General features: G+C 37.4%; 2 protein-coding genes across 2 annotated transcripts; both read right to left on the bottom strand.

The window, feature by feature from the left end:
- Window positions 1–1,314: 1,314 nt before the first annotated feature.
- Window positions 1,315–11,514, bottom strand: SNF8 (SNF8 subunit of ESCRT-II). The gene is made up of 8 exons (XM_015810426.1): window positions 11,370–11,514; window positions 10,249–10,299; window positions 9,226–9,364; window positions 8,283–8,387; window positions 6,108–6,180; window positions 4,388–4,529; window positions 3,439–3,513; window positions 1,315–2,842 (listed from the first exon to the last, which is right to left on the bottom strand). Exons 1-8 carry the CDS (start codon window positions 11,421–11,423, stop codon window positions 2,705–2,707), a joined length of 777 nt encoding a protein of 258 aa, XP_015665912.1. The 5' UTR covers window positions 11,424–11,514; the 3' UTR covers window positions 1,315–2,704.
- A 3,482-nt stretch (window positions 11,515–14,996) lies between these two features.
- GIP (gastric inhibitory polypeptide) lies at window positions 14,997–20,692 on the bottom strand. Its single transcript, XM_029283043.1, has 4 exons — window positions 20,619–20,692; window positions 18,739–18,879; window positions 16,619–16,753; window positions 14,997–15,093 (listed from the first exon to the last, which is right to left on the bottom strand). The coding sequence occupies exons 1-4, from the start codon at window positions 20,690–20,692 to the stop codon at window positions 14,997–14,999; spliced, it is 447 nt and encodes a 148-aa protein (XP_029138876.1).
- Between the last annotated feature and the right edge of the window lie 5,781 nt (window positions 20,693–26,473).

Genomic DNA, 26,473 nt, shown 5'->3' with positions numbered 1-26,473 from the left:
TTATACACATTAGAAAACTACTACATTACATTACTTTTCGACATAATCGCCATTCAAATTGAGGCACTTGACATAATGTCTTACAAGGTTTGAAATTCCTTAGTAGCCGCTCGGCGCCAAATCTGGGCTATGGGGAGGGTTTTCATCAAAAACATCCCAACGGAACTGCTTCAAAAAGTTATTTGGTACATCTAGCAGTGTGCGGGCAAGCATTATCGTGAACCAGCACACCGGAAGTGGTGCCATAGAAAATCCTGCCAAATGTGAAAAGGCTAGTGAAGTTCATGACCATCAATTCAGAAGTTTACTGTGTAATGTTACGAAAACTCAGACGAGCCATCCATAACAAGTGTTGGGGCATGCTGACTTCTGGTGTGGGGTTGGTTCACGATAATGCTCGCCTGCATACCGCTAGACGCACCCAATAACTTTTTGAAGCAGTTCCGTTGGGATGTTTTTGACCACCACCCCCATAGCCCAGATTTGGCACCAAGCAGCTACTACTAAGGAATTTAAACCTTGTAAGACGTTATGTCAAGTGCCTCAATTTGAATGGCAATTATGTCGAAAAGTAATGTAATGTAGTTTCCTAATGTGTACAATAAAAGTTCTGTATCTGCGAGTGACTGTCATTGATAACCAAATGGAGGTTTATTTTTGAATTGCCCTCATACATAGCTACTTAGGAGTAAGTCCCATTGAGCTCTACAGGAATTAGTAAAGAAGTTTAGGATTATACTGTTTGGCTGCAGTGCATGTATATCTGAAATTGTTCTGGAATGCAACTTTCTCCAGAGTAAACTTAATAGAACTGTGTTTGCAAAGGCAACAGGAAGGTGCAATCACAAATGGAAGAAATCCATGCCATCAACACTCAAGGTGTGTATGTTTTTTTTTAAATTAGGCCTAATAAATAGTTTTCCAGATATCAATCACTAGTTACAAACTAATATAATTGTAGGGGGTACAGAAAAAAAAGCTAAATAGATTCCAGGACTGTTGGGTGTTGCTTTTTTTATGAGACAAGTTAAGCTCAAGTAAGGAATGGAAACATCAGACCTTTATCAACTTTGGTTTTTTATAGTCTTCAAGATAAGCAACCAAATGTTAGTGTGTTGACTGCAAGTATTGGCTAATCTGAATCCTGAAAAATTATAAGGCATTTGGAAACCAAACATTCCAACCTGAAAAATAAAAGTTCTGACTTTCAAAATAATTGTGCATGAAAAGAAAATGGCTTTTTGTACATTTTTGAATAACAAGAAAAATGCCCAAAGCACTGATCTGCTTGATTAACAAATTAACCTTCCAAATTCATATGAAATTCAGGTTTTATTTTTTGTACATTGGAAGTGTTAATTTTGCATTTAAAATAAACAGTTTACTCTTCATTTTATTGCCAATGTTTTATCAGTACTGTTTCATCTCTTAATAGGGAATTCTGAAAAAAAATTGACTAATTAGGTTGAAAAATTCTGAAAATCCCTGAAGTAAAACATACCTTAGATTGAGTTCCTGTACTACAGTATGACTTTGTCTGGTACTTTTTTGTGGGAAGTCATTAGCCAATTGCTTGCATCTTCTAGATAAACAGCTGTCTCTTGATCTACACGTAACCTCAACACCACTGGATAGGGCATCAATCTATAGCAGTCCAACTCTGCACATAAATTATCCCCAATAAATTCTTCCTTGTATTTTGTATGAAGTCGTAAGATGATTCTTAGGATGTTACAGGAAGCAGTTTCTTCTTGCACACAGCATGATCTGTGAATATAGCTACAGAAAATTCTTCTACCAGCCTAAGTAACTCAAATAAGTTTTATCCTATCTGTTTTTTATATCCATGAATTATATTCAGAACATAAGCTTATTGATTTATGGAAATCAGTAAGACTTCAATGCAGTCAATGATTTTTCAAACGGTCAATAAAATTTTATACCCACAACATGAAGTTTAATACATAGCTTTATGAATTTCAAATTTTTATGTGCACTGCACAAATATGGAAGAATATACTGTTTACAGATTTCAACATGCTAAGGCACAACATGGTTACGGTTGTGAAGGTATGTTTTCACACAGTATCTCAGATCAGAGAAACCCTGACTGCCTGAATGGCTGAAATTGAACTAAGTTTTACCCATGACTTTCTAAACTGTCTTTCAAGATATTCTTGCTTTTTTTTAAAACAATGAAATTGTGCAAACCTCCAATGATACATAAGTTGGAAATAATAATAATAGTTTGGTCCTTTACCCAAAATCCAAGTAGCAATAAAGAAGTCCAGCTGTTTCATCATACAGAAACGTACAGAAGTGAAGGGATTCAGTATGTATACAGTTCAGCCAATATACTACTCAACAAACTTGGGATAAGCAAATGAAAAGAAATCAAACAGTTTTAGCATCTGACATCAATCCTCATTCTAAACATTTAGAAGAACTGAAAGAAAAGGCTACAATTTTGGACAGATTTCCTCCTGCCATCTCATCCTCATTACAAGAACTAGAAACTTGCTAATGAAATAAAAATCTTCATTTGGCAGAAATCCACATTTAGTATCAAATACATGCCGAAATTAGGTATTAGCAAAGCAGATATTTCCTTATAAATATTTTAAGATCCAAAATAATAACTACCGTTCAATGTTACCAAATTAACAATCAGCAAATGTTCAGTTATTACTCATCTTTGATATTGTCAAGGTAAAGCTTCCTTTGCTTCTTCTGGTGTGATTTCCTGAGAGTACAGTTCTGTAAAGAGGGCAGGTAGCCAGTACTGTGGCTCTCCTGGAGCTTGTGTATCAAGCCAGGCCATCCCTTCCTTCAGCAAATGATCCTGTAAAAAGCCACAATATATTTGTTGGTGAAGAAGGGAGAAGAAATAAATAAACAGTAATCAAAAGCAAGTGGATGGTGGCATGAACAGTCATAAGTAGTGAGCATGTTTGGTGACCATGGAACACTGGCTCCTATTCGGAAGAGAAGGTGGAAACAACAGACTGAATGAAATGCCAAATGGGGAGAAATTCATAATTATATAATTATAGATATCTTGACACAATGGAAAGCTCAACAATCTTTTTTTTATATACCACTGAGTCAACTCAAACAATAATAGATACATATTTTTTTTAAAAAAAGTTGAAAAAGCCTCTTTCCCTATATTTCAATGATCTTGCTCCAAATTACATGGCTCTGATGGTTGCCTGGAAACAAGAAAGATTTCAAGAACAAATACTAAAATATTACAGAAGATAGTGTGATGGTGGTCCCGTTAATTAATTAATTAAACAAACCAGATGCCATATGAGGATTCTGTAAATATTATCAGCCTCTGGAGAAAACAGTATTTTCAACTTTTATAAAATCTGCATTTTAAACTACCAAATTCAGGCCGTTCTTTCTTTTTATAAGTCCAAATTACTGACATACCAGCACTTGCTTGGCTCGTTCCATTTCCCATTTTAAACTGGACTTGATTTCACTTATAGTCACATACCCCTTTTTCTGAAATTAAGAATGGAAAAAATAGGATTTCAGTAAATTTGCCAAGGCAGAAAAAGAATGCATAAAAAATAAAAAGAATAAAATACATTTAGTGACTGCTGTTTGGGAGAAAATATACTAAAAGCAGAGCATGTGTTTTGCATGCCCAAACATCAAATAACATCCCAATATCTCTGATTTTAAATTGATTTTAGAAAAGATTTCCTTACCACATTTTCTCCTAATGAAATAGGACTTACTTAAGCCTAATTCACAGAATTCTAAAATTTGTCTGGGGAAAGAACAGCTAAGACTGAACAGTGCAGATTGGGTAAAAGAATTGCTTTGTTCATATGCTGTCTAATATGAAACGTACAATATCTTTGTTTTTTGTTTAGCATGAATAGAGATCTGAATAATTGTTAGGGTAATAAGACAGTTTGAAATGATAGTTTGGTATTGGTTTATTAACTGCATGTGGTTTAAGTGCATAGCTCATGTGCATAGTTCTGTGAAATAAGCATAATATATGTTAGATTAAAGGAATTGTGATCCATGAATAATTATTAAATGCATTCATCTTTATATTGCCATAAATATGTTTCCCAACTACTTACTTATTTGTTTATATTTTTAATAAACATATAGGACGCAATCCAGATTAGGACTGCAGCATGCAAAAAAAGGAGAATTAATTTTCCTCTCACCAAACTATTATCATACAATTCCTGAATTTATCTCTTCTGCTGTAGTTCCTATTCAAATCTCCAATTCAACATGCAGAAGCACTTATTTACTTTCATGTTAAATTTTAAAAACTTTCCACAACTGGCTAAATCGAAATAAGTCTCCACATTCATGATTCCATTCACTCATTCTTTTCTAGTATAGGCACCTCAGCAAGCTGTATCACAACAGTGTGATCCATGTTTAGTTCAGCTGGCACAGACTGGATCAGGTATGTCCCACCAACAGGAAGAATCCCGAAGCCATTTCCTAAAACTTTCAGCTTCTTAATTGCTCGGATAAGGTCATCTCTGTGGAATCAGAAGAGGAAAAATAAGGCACGAATAGCAGAAATTTTCAACTATTTCCAAGGCAATACGTTTCAATTCCTCAAAATCACCTACTCAAAATACACAGAAAATTGCAGAATGAATTCTCAACAATCACAGTATTTGTGTCAAAGCCTATACACAAAAAGACAAATTTCTATCCTTTATGGCTATAAAGATGTTAGGAAGCCAATGTTGACCCTCAAAAATTCAAACAATGGCAAAATAATATTTGCAGTGAGACACAGAGAACTTCAAACTTGTATAACTCCTTACTGTGAGAGACAGGTTATGAGAGAGAAAGGGGGGCAGCTCAAGGTGTCTTTCTGAGAAATCCTTCAGACATTACTCCCCCCGCATATTAACTGTTGTATTGCTTTCCTAGAAAAGATCTTGAGGATAGACTGTACTAACCGTCTTGCTTTTGAGGAGAAGGAGCAAATGGCTCTCATGGATCTCGTGGCTATTGTTCTTGTTAATGCTATATGTGATTTCATGATAACAGCTTCAGTAAATTGGATAACCAAATATTTAAATGACCTCACTTGTCCTTTCCCACTTGTCTCCTCACCATCTAGGGTAAATCCATGTCTCTTGATCTTTTGACAAAAACCTTGGTTTTAGAATAGTTTATCTGTAAATACTTTTTCCTGCAGTAGGTGCCAAATTTTGTCAGGATTCTTTTAATTCCAATTAATGTTTTTGATATGAATATCATGTTGTCTGCATATAGTATAATATAGGGGCCTTTCTGGTTCCAACTGAGGGGGCAAGAAAGGAAGGATTCTTAAACTGTTCTACAATGTTGTTTATTTAAAAATTAAAGAGGACATGGTCCAATATATAATCCTGACAGACACCTTTTGTAGTTTTAATCTGATTTATTAGGGAGCTATTGTGATTTATCCATACTTGCATGTAAGTGTCTTCACATAATGTAGATATTCTTTCCCTCTATTTATTGTATTAGATGATGTCAATAAATGTTGCATATAAATATTTTTATTGTTGCATAGCAATCTGTTTATTGACTGGTGAATCAGGTGTTAAAGGTAAAGCAATGATCTATAGTACTGTGGTCCTTTCTGAAACTTGCCTGCTCTTCTGTTATAATCTGCCTAGTATCTGTCCAATCAGTCTATTTAGAAGGTATTTTGTATATAGCTTACTCCCTATGTCAATAAAGCTTAAAGATACAGATACATTCTTAAAGTTGCCAAGTTTGAAAAACAACTGTATGCATATCTGATACAACAAGATATTCATTTTTATACAATATATTAGAATTATACCTCAACAAGAAAACTTGATCACTAATGAAAATACTGTGGTTGCGGCAAATAATGTTAACCATAATCATTATGGTTAACATAATCTGCATATTTTTTTCATTAACAGGTATGTCCCACCAACAGGAAGAATCCCGAAGCCATTTCCTAAAACTTTCAGCTTCTTAATTGCTCGGATAAGATCATCTCTGTGGAATCAGAAGAGGAAAAATAAGGCACGAATAGCTCTCCCACTCCCCTGCAGAAATTATAGCCATGAATGCAAACTTACTGGCTAACATCTTGAGCAAATTTTCCTCTTCCTTTGAGCACCTGTTGGTGGAGTTCATCCAATATTATTAATCCTAGATAGAAAAAGGAAACAAGTGGTAAATTGTAAGAAAAGTTGAATCCTACCAAAGATTCTGTAAATTAAGACTGTAATTGTATAAACGAATTTCCCCCAAGTTGCTGCCATCTGTGGATATCAGGACTGTAAACCCATATTAGTCAAAACTTTAGTGAGTTGTAGTCTCAATGGAAACTAGGTTAAAGAAGGCTGATATATATAGAATCTCTGATAAATCTCACTAACTAAATGAGGCTCGTTTCTTAATAGGCATGCATACAATTTTGCTGCCATCCCAGACGCTTACCAAGATGTAAGTTCCATTGAATACAGTTGGATTGGACATCAACATAAATAGACTAGACAATGGAGAACTGGAAACCAACGTCTACTGCAAACCCACACACACGGACCAGGTCCTCAGCTTTGCAATCAACCACCCCACCGCACACAAAAGAAGCTGTGTCCAAATCCTCTTAAGAAGGGCCAGGACACACTGTAGTACCACAATACTAAGAAAAGCAGAAGAGAAACGACTGCTTGATGTATTTCTCCATAACAGCTATACAAAAAACTTCATACTCTGACACACACCACCCAAACCACACCACACCACATAGCCAACTACCATGCAAAAACTAACCTTATCATACACAAAAGGGTGTCAGAAATGACAGCCAAAATTCTCCAACCCGAGGAATAGCAATAGCTCACAAACCCACAGCCACATTCCACCAGGAATTATCCAGAACCAAAGACAAGATACAGAAGGATGAAAGAAACATTGTAATCTACAAAAATCAGCTGTAACCAAATGTCAATTAAAAACCAGGATCCATAAACACCGGCTGGCAGTCAAATGCCACAATCCCAAATCCTTAATCTCTACCCACCCCGACACCAAACAGCACCAGTTTGATTGGAGAAACACACAAATCATCGGCCATGCTACAATCAGCCTACAAACGTCTCAGAATCCAAAATCCAAATCAACCACACAGCCAACCAGAGACAGCACCGACCCTCAACCGATCCATGCAAGCCCCCCCACATCTTCACCTCTCAATAACCCTGACCTGAGGTAACCTCTCCATCACAAGACCCGTCACAAAACTCACTACTGACTCACACCTGACTCATCACAGACCTTCACTCAACATACCCACACTTGAAGTCTTTATAAACAGAAAAACAGTGACACCGACATCCCTAAACTCCGCTGAAGATGTTACTTAGCCTGGTAAATAAATGTTTGGAAACCAACCCATAAGCTCAGAGAATTAACCTTCACCCTCACAGTTAGACTTGCTTTTGAATAAAAGTGTATAGGATTGCAGTGAAATTCTTTTAAAGAAAAAATGAGCATAAAGCCATGTTATGAAGCCACTAAACAGACACAGTCAAATTTCTCATCGTTTTGGGGAGAAAAATGGGAGCTTGTCTTTTAATCCTGCAAACAAGGAGCTACCCACTCTGGGAGTCTTTAAAAGAGCTACTGGGCTGCACATAGCGTACTCATCTTGACTTAGCAGAATATGTGAAACAGGCTGCAGCATAGGAGATATGTGTAAAGCTTTTAAGGCTACTCTCTCAAATTAAGTGTCTCCAAAAATAGATTACTTGGTAGCAAAAGTGGTAAGGATTTTATACTAGGTTGTACGTACTTAAATTAATGGAATTAATTTCTTAGTTATGATACATAACACTGGATTGTTAACATTTCTGTAAGACAACATTCAGGTATCCAAAAATTTTGGAAGCTATGATAATCACAAAAGCATATTATTACAGAAATGGGCAATGAAAGTGGGCTTAGGGGTTGTAATTTAGAAACTCAAGTTTCCAAGGCTTGGGAAGGAAGGTAAGCAACCTCACCACACCAGGTGGGGAAAAAATAAACTTTCATTTGAATTTTAAGGGGAAAGTGGGTGAGAATATGAGGGCCTCCCTCTTCCTTAACATTCCAGAAAAATAAAAAAGGCCTAAGAAACACATTAATTTGATAGGGGGAGATAGGTGGGAATGGACGCTGAAGACCTCCTACATGTAGAGCATTTTACCAATAAAATTCAGAAGAAGAAAGTTGGGCCCTGCATGTGAATTACTAAATACACTCACCTCCATTTCTGTGCTTGAGAGCCAAGCAGACTTCAATAATCTGGACACCTAACTCATAGTAAAAATCTCCGACACCCAACATTTCTGACCAGAATCCTTTACCAGCTGCAAAAAAAAAGGAAAAAGTTATGTTATTTTAGGGGGGAAAAATGAGCTATGCATTTTCTCAGAGATATTCCTCCCCTTTCCAAGGTCTCCTAGTCCTTAAAGGGAAATTATGACTGCCTCTCTTTATGCTTTAGAAACTATTTGCTGTCTAATTGCTGATCCATTTCCTCTTTTATTTTCATTTCCTACTGAAACAGGCAAAGACAGAACAGCTCACCTTGCTGCCAATGATGACAAGGAATTCTTTGTATGTGAATAGAAGCTGATAAAGGATGGAATAAAACAATACTTTTCAACTTCAGCAACTTGAGATATTTGGACTTCAGCTCCCAGAATTCCCCATCCCAGAGTTGAAGTCCACACATTTCAATGTTGGTGAGGTTGAGAAACACTGAAATAAACAATATGTTCTTTGTTCTTCCTTCCATTTTGTATTGCTCATCCATACCTTTTCAGTTTCCTTGGTAGGAAGCTATTTTACTATCATATAATTCTGCATTTCTACATGATTTCCCACTCCTCTAAGGCCTTTAAATCTTAGCATGATTTTGGGAGAAACACTCTGAAGATTAGTCATACTTGTGGACTATTTACTAGGCTATTCTAGAGATTTCCCATCTGCTAAAAAGTTTCATGGCTATTTCTTTATTCTAATTTTTGTTGGCTGTAAATAATCCTCATCACACACCATCTTTATATCTAAAGCACAGAGAAGACCAGATATTGCGTAATTACCAATACCTGCAGCTAACCGAGAAATGCTAGTTGTATTCAACATCAACTGAGGAGCTATGGTTCCCCCATCAAAGATTTCCACTCCTTCCCCATTGCTTACAGGCTAGTGGATCAACACCAATTGTTGCACACATATTTTGGAACTGGACTCTGAACTCAGGATTTTTACGGATTTCTTGTTTGTGTTTACTAGCAAACTCTTCTAGGTTGCTTTTAAACGTCTCCAGCTGCTTAGACATCTGTAAATGTATTTGGAAAAGATAATAGAGTAACAAAATTAGCTGGTTTGGAAATATTACTACAGAATCTTTTAAATAACCTTCCACACAAGATAACACATTGCACAACATATTCTCCAATTCAAATATCAGTTTTCAAAATAATGCTTTAATTCAATGAATCATCTATCCCAGTGGTGGCGAACCTATGGCACGGGTGCCAGAGGCGGCACTCGGAGCCCTTTCTGTGGGCACACGTGCTGTTGCCCCAGCCTTGCCTCCCCCCATGACCCTCTCCTCTCCAGCAGCCCCCCTGAAGGAGAGTCGCCCTTGAGGGTGGCCCACACGGAGCATCGCAGCCAAGGACATGGCAGCCAGGCAGTGTAGACAAGACTCTGCCCTCACACCCCATCATGCAGTTGATGCTGCAGGACACGGGCGAGGGTGTGGCCGCCATAGCGCTGCTGGGCTGCCTGGGCGATCTGTGGTGGGCCCTGGAGGTGGTGAGTGGTCCTGTGGGCAGGTGGGGTGGGGGATGGGGGGGCAGAGCGGCGGTGGAGCAGGGAGGTGGAGTGTGGGCAGGGCCAGTTTTTGGGCACTTGGTCTCTAAAAGGTTTGCCATCACTGATCTATCCCAAGAGACAATCTACTGAAAAAGACCAGAATTTATAGGAAGTTTGCAGGTGTTTAAATATTACTATCACACATTTTCTACATAGAACCTTTCTAGTCTTTTCTCCAACCTGCTGATATTTTTGATCATTTCAATACCTTCTGTAATCAAGTTCCATAAATTATATATACATTTTGTATAGAAGCTTAGGGTTACAGCTTAATGCCTGGGATTAGAGCTACAGATATCCTTCCAATTCAAAAAAACAAATGTAGACATTTTCTTATCTCACCTGGGCTAACTGGTCTTCAGCCAAAACTGTCCCACGTTCCTTATATTTGGCCTAAGAAAAGAAATCATTAATTTTAATATTATTGCTGATACTTTTAGTCATATTATGATTGTGCTATTCATACTGACTCTTAGTGATCACATAGATTTTCTCCATGACATATTTTGATACTAAAGGCTTAATTTTTCTACTAATGAGAATATAATTTTCCATAAATATTTATAAAAGGCTTTGTTAACTTTCCTTTCTACAAGGCAAAGCTAAGTATGCCCTCCTGCCCTCCTCATGCTAGCAGAAGTGGCCTACTGTGGACCGCATCAACCAAGGACTTGTGGCTGGTGGGATACAGAAGAGCCTTTTTTTGCATGGCCCTGCTTTTGGAACATCTTGCTGCAGGAGATGACATCTCCCCCACCCTTCTGACCTTCAGGAAATATCTTAAAACTTGCCTATGCCAAATGGCATGGGGTCTTGAAGGATAAACTATTGACTGGAGATGGCTACTGTAATAACAGAGAAGTCATCACCATCTTCCGCTCTCTAGTTTTAATTATTTGTAATTTTAATCTGTTTTTATACTTAATAGTTTTTACATTCATATTTTTATGTTGTAAGCCACTCAGTCACCTCAAACCATGAGGTGAGCAGCATATACATTTGATAAATAAATCTGATAGAATATCAGTCCTTCTAAAGTATGGATAATAGAGGAAAATGGGATGTAATCATTTTTCAGAGATGAATTAAAGAAAGAATGTAAAGTGGACTAACTTTCCGGAGCAGAAAAGAAGCTGATTAGCACTAGAACTGAATGAGAGAAAAAAAAAAAGAATAAGAAATAAGAAATTCCACGAGTTAATTTCTAGCACAATCATTACTGAAGAGGAATATACCTCTGGGCATGTGCAAAGTATCTCCCCCCCCCCCACTATTCTCTAGTCCCCTTCAACCCCGACCCAAGCCCCCTCACCACTTGGATACACGACATCCCAGAGGCGGAAACCAGAAAACTCCCAGCACTTTTCGCTAGGAAGTGAAACCCTTTTCTTCGGGAAAGGATAAGATAGGTAAGAGCGGGAGAGGAAAGAGGAACTTCACTCGTCTGAAGGGAAGGACCTCACCTCTGCCAACTTTTTTTTGGCGATGGCGCCGGCCCCCACGCCCCGGCGGTGCATCTTTGCACGGGGGAGGGAGAAGGAGAACGCAGCCTTCGGATCTGAACTGTTCGAGGAGGAAGGCAGCACTGGAGGCAATTGACCATATGACTAACCCCGTCCCTCTTCAGTACGTCATCAGCATGCGACAAGCAGGAAGTTCGCCTGGATTGATAAATTTTCTTCAATTCTCTCATCACTCTGACAAATAAGCTGTTTGACTTGAAAGGTAGAAGGTTTCTTCCACTTTATTTGTCTGATACTAAAATCCTAAAAAGGGAACGGAGGCTAAAGAGAGAAATATTCGCCAAAGCCCTTGTGACATCTTCAATCGACCTCCCCCAACCTTTTGCTGTCTAGAGGCACCGGACTGCAGCCCCCATGATGCACAACCTTCCGTGCGGGGACTGTAACAGCACTGGTGGACGTCAGCCGAGGAAGGATGTTCAGAACTATAATGATAAAATGCTGCACGCTTTCGGAACAACCAGATGAAAGCCAGAAAATAGGCACTTTAATATTGTAATAAATACACATATGTCAAAATTACACACTTGCTGGCAAAAGAAAGATATTTCTCTCCCAAGTTAAGTCTTTTTACTTCAGCAAGTAAAGAAATGGGCTGCAGTGGTAGCCTTCAAGAATTTTGAGAAAGTATTAGTTTTTCTAATACGAGAGATTAAATGTGGTTGGTTAATTATGGTTCAGTGTATTGTGTGAATCCAACTAATATGGTTGGTTTATGGTTCTGTATTTTGTGAATCCAGCAGATGGGATAATTTAGTAAAATATGGTCCAGCTAATAGTTTAGCACATTGTGGAGACACAACCATGGTGACTTATGAGTCTTCTTGAACTTAAGAGTTTTCCAGATATTTTGGGATCTTAAGACCCAAACCTCTCAGTGTTGGGAATTTTGGGAGTCATGGGCCAACACATTTGGAGAGTGCCAGTCTGGGGAAGGATACTGTTGCACATGCCTCATCACAAAGTTTATAGGATTGTATAATTCCATGTACTTAATTATTCCTTGACAACAGTACTTTTCTATCTTGACTTTGTTATTACCTATGCCTAATAAATCATATTTTTCCCATTGTGTAAACTGTCCCATTTCTTCAAGATATATGTAATCTGTACAGGTAGTTGATTTAGAACCATCTGTTTGGTGTCCCAAAGGTGCTTTTTCAAGAGGCAACTGGACTTTCTTGCTTTTTTTTATGACATTTTGCTTCTCATCCAGAAGTTTCTTCATCTCTGACTGGATGGTGGGGAATGGAAGTAATCCTTTGAAGGGTGCATGAACAGATTTCCAGAAAAATTGCAGACTACAGGAACAATTTGCACTTTAGTTTGAGATGCAGACAACACAGACTAATCCCTAGCAGCTTGCACCTGTGTTAAACAGTGAAGGAACACAAGGCAGAAAACATCCTACAGCACAGCTCCACATTACAATCCTTTCAGCAGTTCCAAAAAGGCTCCATACCCATTTGCACTACTTCGGTGATCCTGAGGACAAGTGGCCTCAATGATTCTCTAAAACAGGGGTGTTAAACTGCTGGCCCATGGGCCAGATGCATCATAGCAAAACTGCACCCACCCCATTGCTGGCAATGGCAAAAAAGTCACGATACGTCACGACATGTCACGTGATGTTTGACACCTGTGCTCTAAAAGAATGCAAATGATCAGCTGTCAGCAAGGAATGTAAATCCTTCCAATCCCCACCATCCAGTCAGAGCTAAAGAAGTTCTTGGATGAGAAGCGAAATGTCTTCAAAGAAAAACAAAGTCCAGTTGCCTCTTGAAAAAGCACCTTTGGGACAACTATGACCTGGATGACTGAGAATCTCCATAGACATTTGTTTAGTGACTGTTCAATATTACAATGGCACTGAAAAAAGTGACTAATGACCAGTTTTCACAGACAACTGTTGCAATATCCCCATGATCATGTGATCAAAATTTGGCTGCTTGGCAATTGGCATGTATTTATGACAGTTGCACTGTCCTGGGGCCAGGTAATCACCATTTTGATCTTCCCAACTGGCTTCCAACAAGCATAGTCAATGGGGAAATCAGATTTGCTTAACAACTACATGATTTACGTAACAACTGGGGCAAAAAAGATTGTAAAATGGGGCAAAACTTACTTAACAACTGCTTTGCTTAGCAATGGAAATATTAGGCTCTATTGTGGTTGTAAATCAAGGACTACCTGTAATACTTTGTCCCCCCATTATATATAAGGTGTTTTGCTGTCACAGTCCTATTGTGAATTTACTTTCAAAGTGTGCTTTGAATGCTCCAGGCTGTTGTGAGCATGCTTCATTTCTTCTGGTGACAGGCCAGCCCCCCCAAAAGCCATCTCTTTCTCACCATTTGTCCTCTCTATCTGCTTTTTGTTTCTGTGTTCCTTTTATATTCCTCATCCTATCCTTGACACCAGATTCTCTTCAAGCTTACAAGGAGAACAGGAGACAAAAGCCAAGCTCTGCAACTTTAGTTGAGGAAGAGGTTGTCCATTTATACTAATCTGTTTTCACACAAAATATATTCTGTTTATTTGGAGATGCAAAAGCTCAACTTTTCCTCATTGCAGCATCCAGAGAATTAGAGATTTTTGTTCCTTATTTTCAAATTTCTCTGCAATTCTCAGTTTTGAAGATACTGTTTTTCTCTCCTAAATTGTTTTTATTTTCCAGGATAATTGAAGGATCTGACTCTTAATTGTCCATAACCTCTGATCAGTTGTCTAAATCTCAGCCTGTTTGAGATGAATGTTAGAAACCTCAAATCACTGAATGACTTAGAAATGGAATGTGAAGCTCTTCCAGGATTTCATCCACAACCTGTAATAGCTCACCAATTAACAAATAACAACCTTTTCCAACCAGATGCTCTTTTGTTTTGTTGGACTACAAGCTCCATGAGTATACTGACTGGGAACAATGACAACTATTAATAGCCTCTATTGTGGCCCCTAACAGAAATCCCCTATCCCCATTTCTTTTCTTATTGAATAACAAACTAAATCATTTCTTGACTTGAGAATAAATAATTTATTGTCAGTGTCAGTAATGACAAAGTCATTAATAAAGGGTACAAAATGGAAACTTCAAGTTGAGAAAGGAAAAGTAGATCCAGCTTTTTTCTTTAGGAATCTATGGAATCCTGAAAAATTATAAATGAGGATGGTAAAAAATCTAGTTTGGTAATAGCTTGATGATTTGAGGAAAAAAGACAGTGTATGATCAATACAACCATTTTTATCCATACATTATAAATTCCAAACAAATTTTTCACCTTAAATAATTTCAAAATATTGTTTGAATGACGTTTCTGCAAATAATTACAGTAAACAGTATCTCTCCTCCCTTTTAAAGCAATAAATGTATGATTACTTACCAGCAACAATGAATAATATCTGAGAAGTCCTATCACATATATTTTGACTGTGGATCTCTCAGTAGATAGGATACTGTTTTTGTGTTTCAATGAAAGACCCATGAAAACTACCATGTGCTTTTATGTACAGTTGATTTGATCCTGTCTTCAGAACAAGGAAGATGGGAACAAAGGAATGATTTACTCACACTAGCTTACAGAGGTCAGCAAAAATCAGCCACGCCAAAAATTCTTGCCTCTGGTTGTTCTTCCATTCATCTGAATCCATTAGAAAGGAAAGTCTATAAGAGAAAGACCATAGAATCTCAGAAACTTAAGACAAGCAAATAAAAGAAAGAGTTATTAATTTGCTGGATGGAGTTTGAGAGAAACACCCCCCAAAATTCATAGTTGCTTAGGCAACCAAAAATATTAGGCCAGCACCTAGGAATGTGGTGCGTCTTTCAGTATGCACAGCCCATTAGGGCATTTCATAAAAATGTTATACTTGATAGCTATTTCTGTCTACAGCATTTAGAAGACGTTTGGAATGAGAACAGGTAGATTAAAAACAGATCAGCCTTTGGGGGGGGGGGGGGAAATGAAAAAAAAAGGCCATCAGTCTGTCATAATGACTGCCAGATGAACTGTGGGATCTATATCCTCAACTAATGAAATATCTCTAAAAATTAAATGTAGTTAATTATTATATACATTACATCATTCTACCCAGAATAGTGCTTAAAAATATAATATGCACAATGTATATAAATGAATTAAAATATAATGAATACATTACAAAATTCCTGGAAATAAAATCTATGTGGTCACTAAGAGTTGACACCAACTTGTAATTGGTTATACCCATCAAACTTAATCTGTAGCACAGAAGAAAATACAATTCAAGAGCCTAAATTAAAAACTAGTATATTCCCTTTGTATATAGCAAAGCTGAAGTTTATGCCTAGTTAAATTGTCTCAGTAAATATACAAAATGTGAGTTGTATTCTTCACTTTTATAATATTTTATTTTCAGTCTTTTGTGCCTTTGCTTTTGCTTAACCAAACTGTTGTTCAAAATGAAAGTATATCGGAAAGAGATCAGACTTCATGGAAATTGTTCTGAGTTTAAAAAAAAAATCAAGAGGAATCTGATAGCATCTTCTCTGAATACTGTAATAATGCATTTTATTAAAAGACATAAGTTTTCATGAGCTGCAACTTATTCCATCAGATGCCGTGGATGTAACAGCTTTGCTTGCCATACAGGGGGAGGATACTCGAGAAGAGACACGAGAGAGAAATGCCACCTTTAATGCTCCAAAAGGCAGATACCTCCTTTCTCTCCCTCAACATTAGCTGTTTGAAATCTGGGGTGGAACAGAAGCCAGGAAAACTTTAATATGAATTTAATGTCTCCCCATAGCCTCAAATTAATTTGGAATTTTCTGGAAAGTTAGAAAATAGAAGAAAAAGTAAAACCATCTGTTAAAAATTATCACATATCCTACAAGGGCTGGATGAAACAAAGTAAGCTTGGGAGGTGCTTTCTTAAAGAATAGTTTCTGTGTGATCACAGCCACTTTAGTTTGTAGACCATGGTTTCCAAAGCCATTGTAGTGAAGTGGTTAAAATGCATTATTGCAGTCATAGAGTTCCCACCGTCAATGTTTGTCTTTCCTAATGTAGGCTTGATTGGGGCTGACAACAATTGTAATCCAAAATAATTGGAGGTAATGTGGTTGATTAAGAAGGCTGGTTTTGCTTCTAATCTGGAATGCAAACACTTCTCTTGTGATAAAATCTTCAGTGGTTATCTTTTCTCACCTCTGCTTTCCAATGATTTGCAAAAGCCATCCAACATAGTCCTTTGCTTCCTGAGTTCTTCCAGCTTCATTGCCTTGATTCCTTTCATTTGACATTGTGATATCAGTTTTTCTCTTGGATAGTTCAAGTTTGTTTCTGGGGTGCAGAGGGGTACAAAAGGTTTAACTTAGGGATTCTAAGGAGTACCATTCCAATACGTATCTACTAATTTATATCCTATTTTTATCTAAGAGCTAAAGGAAGCAAACATATTTCTCCTCCCATCTAATTTTATCCCCACAATAGGCCTGCAAGAATATTTTGAAGAGATTTTTCTGCCTGCAGTCTTGCATTTTTCTGCATTTAATCCAATTCTCTATTATTTTCACTATTTGCTTTCAGTCTAAAACAGAGATAGATGATTCTTTTTTTCTCTCTGAGCCAATATTTCTTTAAGATTTTGGTTTTTGTTAAAACAACAAAATATTTCAGTAATAATGGTGATGATATTATGTCCCTTCAAGGATGGATACAGTGAAACTTTTATATAATTCTTATGGTTTAAGAGTGTCTTTAAAGGTTAAGGAATGGGTTAAAGATACTTGTGATATATATTTTATTTTATTTTTAATTAAAATCAATAACAAATTGTACCAATACTGCTCAGCAGATTTCCATGTCTTTGGAGCCATTGAAACTTTGAGCTGCCTTTGATCCATTGGCTATATTTTATTCATCCTTGCTATATCACTTCAGTTTTGAAAAACTTATCTGTCTTTATAGCTATCCATCAAATTTTATCATATCAAGTTCCCTCTTATTTCTGAAAAGCTCATATAGCATCCAAAGAGGTTATTCCATTTAAGAATCATAATGACCTCAGAAGAAATTTTTGCCCATTAATATGGCAATCTGTCCGTGAAGCCACACTAAATATGTGTGAATTCTTTCTTCCTTTAAAATATATTCAGTATAGTATTGGGTGAGGATATTTTGCAAAGTTATGGCACTTAATCATAACTAGAGGTTGGTTTACCTTGAAGAATTTTCCTAACCACTGAAACTCAATTTAGAGTTCCCGAAAATCTGAGCTAATGTTAAGGTCACATATTCATTTCATTTTTCTTTATATACCGGTAAGTGAATTATTTCTAGCAATTAATTGTATCAGGAGGTACAATCTGGAACAGCTCATAATAATAATAATTATTTCTTGGTGTACTCATAAAGTGAATTAATGTAAATGAGCACATGCAATATAGATCTTAGACAGTGGTGTTACTTAGATAAGAATCTTGGGTAAAAAGTTAAGGAATTTATCAAGAGATAATTGCAAGGCCATCTAACTTTTGAGACCCCACTATAATATCATTAAGTCTAATTCATTATATTAATTAAAGTTTAAAATTGCTTTGCTGCATGAGTGATTTTATTTATCTCCAGGCTAAAATAACGGATACCATAATTCATGCCAAAATGGGGGGGGGGGGGGAATGACCAAAATCTAAAGAGGTGGTCAAAGCTTCTAAAATGTTTATAATTTGAGCCCTAGGACCTCATATATTCTTTATAAGATTGCACAAGACTTTGGTCATTTATAATTTTAATTGGAATATTATATTTAATTTTGTCAATTCATAGACACCATCCAGAGAAACTGCAGATATCTTATATGACTACTCCTACTCGAAATGTCTTGCTGAATCATAGTGAACATTTTATACAAAAGAAAAGCATATTGTATGCATGAAATACACTATAGGCTTTTGTTAATTTTTGGTTTATAAATCACAGATTTTTTTTAATCTTTCATACCAACATCTAGACATATGAAGGCATCAATTATCATAACTGAGGGAGAATTACATAAATTGCAGCACCAAGTTGTGGATGATTGGTACTGAACATACATTTTAACTGAAGTCAATCTTTTCCCCCTGAAATTCATTTCTCCAATGTTATTGGGCATATTGTAAGTATTCAGCTGGCTCATTTTTAACACTGCTATGAAGTAGAAAACAATAATGAGCTTCTTATATGATTTTCCTTTTCTTACACGTGCACTCAACCTTTCAAGCTACAGATTGACTAATATATTCCTTATCCTGGATAAATCAAAACAATCTGTGATATTGACTTACTCATTCTTGTTCTCCCTATGATTCAAGAGCCACTCCACAAAATTCTTCTTCAGCATGTTGTCCAAAGTTCGACTGTAATCACTTGCCAAAGTACCCTCAGAATATCGCCTTTGCAGAAATGTGGAGTTTCTTAGATTTTCCCTAAGAATACAGAGGAAAACACATGGGCCAAGTTTGCATATTGCAACAAGATATGGTCTGGATAACTATAGTTTCTTGAAGAAATGCTGTTTTATTGGGTTTGCCCTGCATGACAAGCTAAAACTAACCCTTTATGCTGAGCACAGTGACTGAACCTAATCAAGTATGTACTGTGAGAAATCAGTTCCTCTTTTCAATTTAGGGGGATAAATCTTCTAACAATTTATTGATTCAACATGGTTTGTCACATTAGGAATGCATGCAGGGGAAGTACAAAAAGGGAAAGCCATTAAAAAAAACTTCAAATAATCATTTAGAAGACCATCTGAATTCAGCTTTAAGATCTGAGACCAATACTTAGTTTTCACCCGGAGATGTTGTGAGTTGGCATACAACTTTAATTAATAACAATAATTACGATTATGATCTCCTTTTAATTTAAGTATCCTTTAACTCAATGTTTCAATGTGGCAAGAAATAATCTGCAGATTTGGTATAGTCCCAAACAAAACTCTGTATTCCAAAAGAGTGCAGAGAAGATCACAAAGATGATTAGGGGACTTGAGGCTAAAACATATGAAGAATAGTTTCAGGAACTAGCTATGTCTAGTCTAACGAAAAAAAGGACTAGGGGTGTACTGATAGCAGTCTTCCAATATATAAGGGGCTATCAGAAAGAAGGGAGGATAAACCTATTTTCCAAAGCAGGGGTCCCCATTTCCCTCGATCCATAGCCTGATAGGAACTGGGCTGTGCAAGTGAGTGAAGCTTAATTCTGTGCACGCATAGGATCTAGATAGCATATAAGACTTTCTCCTCCCCCCCCCCCCGGTCTGTGGAAAAATTGTCTTCCACGAAACTGATCCCTGATGCCAAAAAGGTTGGGGACCGCTGTTCCAAAGCACCTAAGAGCAGGATACGAAATAATAGATGGAAACTAATCCAAGGGGAGAACCAACCTAGAATTAAGGAGAAATTTCCTGACAGAACAATTAATCAGTGCAACTTCGGAAATTGTAGGTGCTTCATCAGTGAAGGTTTTAAGAAGAGATTGGATGAGCATTTATCTGAAATGTATAGGAGCAAACTTTCAAGTTCTTGGCAGCTGATGAAGGGACTGATCTACCAATCTACCCAGCCTCTGGAGAGCTAAGACAGAACCAGTCTAGTGAAACTTCAGGTAGCAGTATGGCAAAGTGACAGGCCTGAAGTGGCCACCATTTTGTCAAATTTCTATCCCATAGGGATCATGATACAAATTTTGAATTCATTCTATGAGTTAGCCCACTTTGGCTGAAAAATTGTTACCCTGTGATGCACCGTTTTGCCCAGTTGAAGGGAATAGAATAGAATAGAATAGAATAGAATAGAATAGAATAGAATAGAATAGAGCTGGAAGGGACCTTGGAGGTCTTCTAGTCCAGCCCCCCGCTTAAGCAGGAGAACCTATACCCCGCTTAAGCAGGAGAACCTATATCAAGTGACTGTCTAGCCTCTTCTTAAAAATCTTTTAAAAAGAGTTTCCAGACTCTCAACATCTTTTTTTGTGATTTATTTGGTGACCAAAATTAGCTGCAGTATTCCCGGTGTGGTCTTACTAGGGTTTTATAAAGTGGTACTAATACCTTGCGTGATTTTGATTCTATGCCTCAGTTTTGCTCAATATTGATGCAGAGGTAACTTTCTAATGGAAGTGACAAAAAAATGAATGATCAACGTATCCCCATTTGTGTATTTACCTGATGCTATTTTCTTCCATCAGCACAAAACTGAGAGAGATCAGAAGGAGAGAGACAACCTTGAAGGCTACCATGTTCAAAACTGGAGCTCTGTAATTTAAAAGCATAGGAAACAGAAAAAGAAATTCTTCTGGACTAGAACTTGAAAGGATTACTTCTACTGTGAATTTTCCAAAATATAATTTTCAGAAGTTGTGTACAGAATTATGATGCAACCTTGTAGGAAGAATGTACATTTGCACCTAAATGCAATAGTAGACAGAATGAGGCAGGTACCATAGGTGCTATTTTTCCTGAATCCTAACTGTACTCCTAACCAATCTTCTGTAACCTGGTACCTTCCAGCTGTGCCAATTTTAACTTCTATAAATCTCAGCCAACTGAGAATTTGGCAGCTAAAGTCCACCCCATCCAGTGATGAATTTCAGATGAAGTGAAAGACTCTACTCCCTTGCCCACATTAAAAATAATATTCCAGCACAAATAGTTTTGTCTTCTGTGTGTAGAATGGGAAGGTAGATGCCATCTTATCCCTTGCCCTATGGATTAGACTTGTCCTCATCAGTAGTTACAGCCATCTATGTTTATCAGCAGTTTATCATCTTTCTACATGGCAAGCTACTATATATTCCTACACACACCACCCTAAAGCATTTATGTGGTGCTGTTTTGCTCCATAGGTGCATGGATTTGGTTTGTGTGTGGGGGGGGGAGTAAATTAAGACTATCTCATTCTGTGGAGGTAGAAACTGCTCACATCAGTATTGTATCAAAAACATCAGTGCTTTTGTAAACCATTTCACTCAAACATTTGGGAGGAAGATACTTTCCAACTAAAGAAAAGGTAGTGAAATTGTGGAATATAGTGCTGTTCCATGTACATTAGTTATGACATGGCTGTGGGCAGTTGTTTCTCACTGTATAATCATTCCATTAGGGATGATTATTTTGTTTGTTTTAAATGAGAGTAAACCACCTCTCTGTCCTTCAGAGCCCATCTGCTCATTGTACAGAATGAGACTAAGGTCCACTAAGCTAAATTCCTGTATAAAGGCAGCATTATCTAGGATGAATTTACTCTGTGAAAAGATTGTTAACTCCTGCCAGGCTGAGAAATTCTGCTGCACATTTTTTGCTTTGTCAAGTGTTAATTCAATTTAAGGAAAGAAAATTTGCTTTAGGGGTTTTTGTTGTTGTTGTTGTTGTTTTGAAAAAACTGAATGTCACGGAGAAGCCATCTGGGGGAAGGAGGATTTGAAGAGGAGCAATATCAATCTGGATAACAATAACAATCCCACCTCCATCACCTTCACCATCACTGCCATCTCTCTATTTCAAATCTCTTTCTTCTATTTTCCAAAGGGTCATTAAGCAACAGCACCATTTGTTAGTGTAGAATCTGGTCCTCTGACAGCTGAATGAAATCTGAGAACCTACCTGGTCAAACTGCTTTTCATGAGAGGATCTGGCATCCAGCAACAAGGATTCCTTATATACCCAAGGGCATGACAAAACAAACCATTTCCTTAGGAACAACACAGGAAGCTCTGCACCTAATCAAACTAGATTAAAAGCAATTTAGGCCAGCTACTTTTAGGTTCACTGACCTTTGGAGCATGAAAATGCCCTTTTAAATTATGTTTGTATTCCTGCAATTAAACTTGTGCTGCGTTGCTAAAATGAAGATCCGGTGCATTTTCTATAATTAAAGCCATTAAGCATCCAGATTTCCCCAGAACCACTCCTCAGTTAATTAACAGAACCTAAGGGACCATGCTAGTATACTTTATCCTGGCTGAGACAATCCTGCATTTGGGCTGCATTTCTTCTTTGATTTTAGTCTGCTATCTTTCCAGCTGACAAAATGACAGATGGTTCAGCCGTTGACCCAGCAGCAGGGAACACAAGTAGGGTATCTAGCAGTCTGTTGGAACCAAGTTTTCAATATTTGTTATGAATGACTACAAAGTTGGAAAACTGTGAATACCTAATGATAGTTCTTCCCATTTTATTTTATAGAAAATAAAATATAGTAGTTCCACAGAAAATAGTAAGCCTGTATTTTATATTAATTTTCTATCAATCAAATTACTACCTTCCCCCTTATTTTTAAATGTTAATTTTCCCTTTACATTTACATTCCTTGCTTCCTCATATAAACAGACAACAGCAAAGAGGTGGAAGAAAGAGAAAAAGTAGCAGCAGCAGAGGGAGGCCTATTTCAAAAGGGAAGCTTGGCAGTGAGTAGCACAGATATCATACTTTCATGTTTTCAAGTTTCTGTGAATATAGCTTTACAATAAGGTAGAATTAGTTCACCCAATTGTGATTCCTATCTGGTTTACCCTACAAGACCACCATCAATTTTGCAAATATAGTATCAAAATACAATTTCATCTGTCTCTTCTGTAGCCTGAGAAATTGGCAGAAGGTCCCTTCTAGCCTCTTGCTCCATCCGCTATCTAACTGTGGGCTATGCTGTTTCTTATCTGACTGTTTCCTCCCAAGTCTTTGTCAAGTAAATGGAAACCATCCCTTTCTCACAAAAAAAAAGTCTTCTATCTTCCATCACACAGACAGCAGAAACAGGCACAAGAATTTGAACCTAGATTTTTGTATAAATAGGGTTTGCATTTAACACACAGCAGTTGCTGAAATTATTTTGTAATGGCTTTACTGCAGCTTTGGCATTCTGGGACATCTACCAAGAGAAATCTGATAGCAGCATCTGACAAAAAAAGGTTACCTTCCCTGAAACAGAGGATGATTTTAAAAAGAGAGCCATTCTCTGTAATGGTCCTTGTTACTCTGTACAGAAAGCTGCAAAAGATAGATGGTCACCTGGCACAGCAAAAAGTGTGGATCTGGAATAACACTGGAATGATGCCACATATAAAACAGTCCAAATAGTCAATCTAAGCATTATAAACAGAATTGGTAATCAATTAGTGGGAACTATTTAGCTGAATGGTTTTATAGCCTGTGCATCCAGGCCTTGTGCTCTAAGGCAAACTAGATATCATATCGTGTTTCCACAAAGTGCTACTTGCACATTTGTTTCTCTTTCATTAAGTGCTTCTATGAAATGGAGAGTAAATAGCATGAAATAAATATCTAGTAAATCACAGACCTGCTGTTAGAAGCAATTGCTTCCCCTTACTTCCTATCAGCCTGTTGGAGCAGCAGGAGGAATTTACTTTGGAAAAGGCAACATTGCTCTGAAAACATCATATCACACATTTTATATATAGTACTTGGAAGAAGAACCACCGTGCTGGCAACTGTGAAATGTTTGGTTTTCACACCATTTTATAGTCATTGCTGTTTCCTTCTAACTGTGCCTTTGGTGGAGCAAAATGTTGAACAAGCTGATTACCCTAAAATGCTTTATTTGCTTGGGAATAGGGGGAAAAGCTATATACATAAATCTTCACTTACCAAGTGCGTCTTCAGCAATGGTTCAAGCTTACAATAGTACTAAAAAAGTAGATTTAAGTCTGGTCCTCAAACTCACAGTGTGATCATGAGATCAAAATTCAGGCACTTGGCAAGCAGCATACATTTATGGCAGTTTTAGTGTCCTGTGGTCACATAGTCTCCAGTTGTGACCTTCATATGCCGCTCTTGAGAAGCAAAGTCTTTAGGGAAACTGGCAATAAGTTGTAAGTTGTGATCATGTAATGTCATGCTTAATGACAGTGGTGATTCACTTAATGACTGCAGTGAAATTGATGTCATAAGTCTGACTGACTTAGCTAGCTGACCAGCTGTACTCAGCGTATGGTCCTCAATGGAACTGCATCTACATGGAGGGAAGTGTGTAGTGGGGTGCCCCAGGGCTCTGTTCTAGGCCCAGTGCTCTTCAACATCTTCATCAACGATTTGGATGAGGGGATAGATGGGGAACTCATCAAATTGGCGGATGACACCAAGCTGGCAGGAATAGCCAACACTCCAGAAGACAGGCTTAAGATACAGGAGGACCTGGACAGACTTGAACACTGGGCACTATCTAACAAAATGAAATTCAATGGTGAAAAAAGTAAGGTTCTACATTTAGGCAAGAAAAACCAAATGTACAGCTATAGTATAGGGGATGCCTTGCTCAATAGTAGTAACTGTGAGAGGGATCTCGGAGTCCTAGTGGACAATCACTTAAATATGAGCCAGCAGTGTGCTGCAGCTGCCAAAAAAGCCAACACAGTGCTGGGCTGCATTAACAGAGGGACAGAATCAAGATCACGTGAAGTATTAATACCACTTTACAATGCCTTGGTAAGGCCACACTTGGAATACTGCATCCAGTTTTGGTAATCACAATGTAAAAAAGATGCTGAGACTCTAGAAAGAGTACAGAGAAGTGCAACAAAGATGATTAGGGGACTGGAGGCTAAAACATATAAGGAACAGGTGCTGGAATTGGGTATGTCTAGTTTAACGAAGAGAAGGACGAGTGGGGACATGATAGCAGTGTTCCAATATCTCAGGGGCTGCCACAAAGAAGAGGGAGTCAAGCTATTCTCCAAGGCGCCTGAAGGCAGGACAAGAAGCTACGGGTGGAAACAGATCAAGGAGAGAAGCAACCTAGAACTAAGGAGAAACTTCCTGACAGTTAGAACAATTAATCAGTGGAACAACCTGCCTCCAGAAGAGGTGAATGCTCCAACACTGGAAGTTTTTAAGAAGAGACTGGACAGCCATTTGTCCGAAATGGTATAGGGTTTCCTGTCTGAGCAGGGAGTTGGACTTGATGACCTCCAAGGTCCCTTCCAACTTTATTATTATTATTATTACTATTATTATTATTATTATTATTATTATTATTATTATTATTATTATTATTATTATTATTGTTGTTGTTGTTGTTGTTGTTGTTGTTGTTATCTGATGCAGTGAGGTGATGTTTCATTTAATGACTACATTGCTTAATAACGAAGTTGCTAGTCCCAGTCATGATCATTAAGTGAGAACTATCTGTACTTTTACTGAGATAAGGATACGTTGAACCCTGCCTTGCAGACCTTCATGGCAATACCTTGGGTTGATTCCACAGTCAGTGACAATATCGTGAGAAAATATATACATATGACTGCATTCTTAGAGATCTAAATATTCATATATGTCCACAAATACAGAACAGAATTAATTTTTCTATTAAAGCTAGAATAATTATGCTTACAGCTAACATCTGAACTATCTGCTTTCAAAAAGCTATGGTTAGAAAGCTGATCTTCTTGCAAATAGAAAACCAATACATCAAGATAAAAAAAAACTTAGCCCCGTTTTTGATTATTGTGCTGCATGTTTTCTTCACTTGAATGTCAAAATAGAAGAGTATGCAAAATCTTGCTCCATCCCATTTCTGATCCAAAGTTTAAGATGAAATTGTATGACTGCATCGGTTATGACTGCAAGGTGGGTATTCATAGATGGATTCAATTTATAATCTAGCAGGTAATTGATGGAATGGGACATGTAGCTGTATCATGTATAATAAATGACCTATTTCACCAAATTAATTCTTGCACATTAAAATGTGTTCACCATTGCAACCTGAGCTGCTTTTTCCTGTTAAAATAACTGTTGAGTACTGCTCATCTCTGATATTAAATCTTTTTCTCTGATTCATTTAATTGATTCTTCTTCTTGCAGAGTGTAGGCAATCAGATTCAGTATTGGAGTTTTCATCTGCCAAATAGTAAGGTTGTTTTTTTTTCTCCCTCCCTCCCTCCCTTTCCTCTCAAAATTGTAAGGGGCAGGCTGTTAACCTGCCAATGCCACCAGAGGGGGCCGGTTGGCCATTTTCAATTTAATATTCCTAGTTTAGGATGAGGTAGGGTGAGTAGAGTTTTAGC

Source organism: Protobothrops mucrosquamatus, unplaced genomic scaffold (genome assembly GCF_001527695.2).
Source record: "Protobothrops mucrosquamatus isolate PMUCROS unplaced genomic scaffold, P.Mucros_1.0 scaffold10, whole genome shotgun sequence".
Lineage (NCBI taxonomy): Eukaryota > Metazoa > Chordata > Lepidosauria > Squamata > Viperidae > Protobothrops > Protobothrops mucrosquamatus.
The sequence above is the reverse complement of the archived record's forward strand: the minus strand, read 5'-3'. Positions and strand labels throughout refer to the sequence as shown.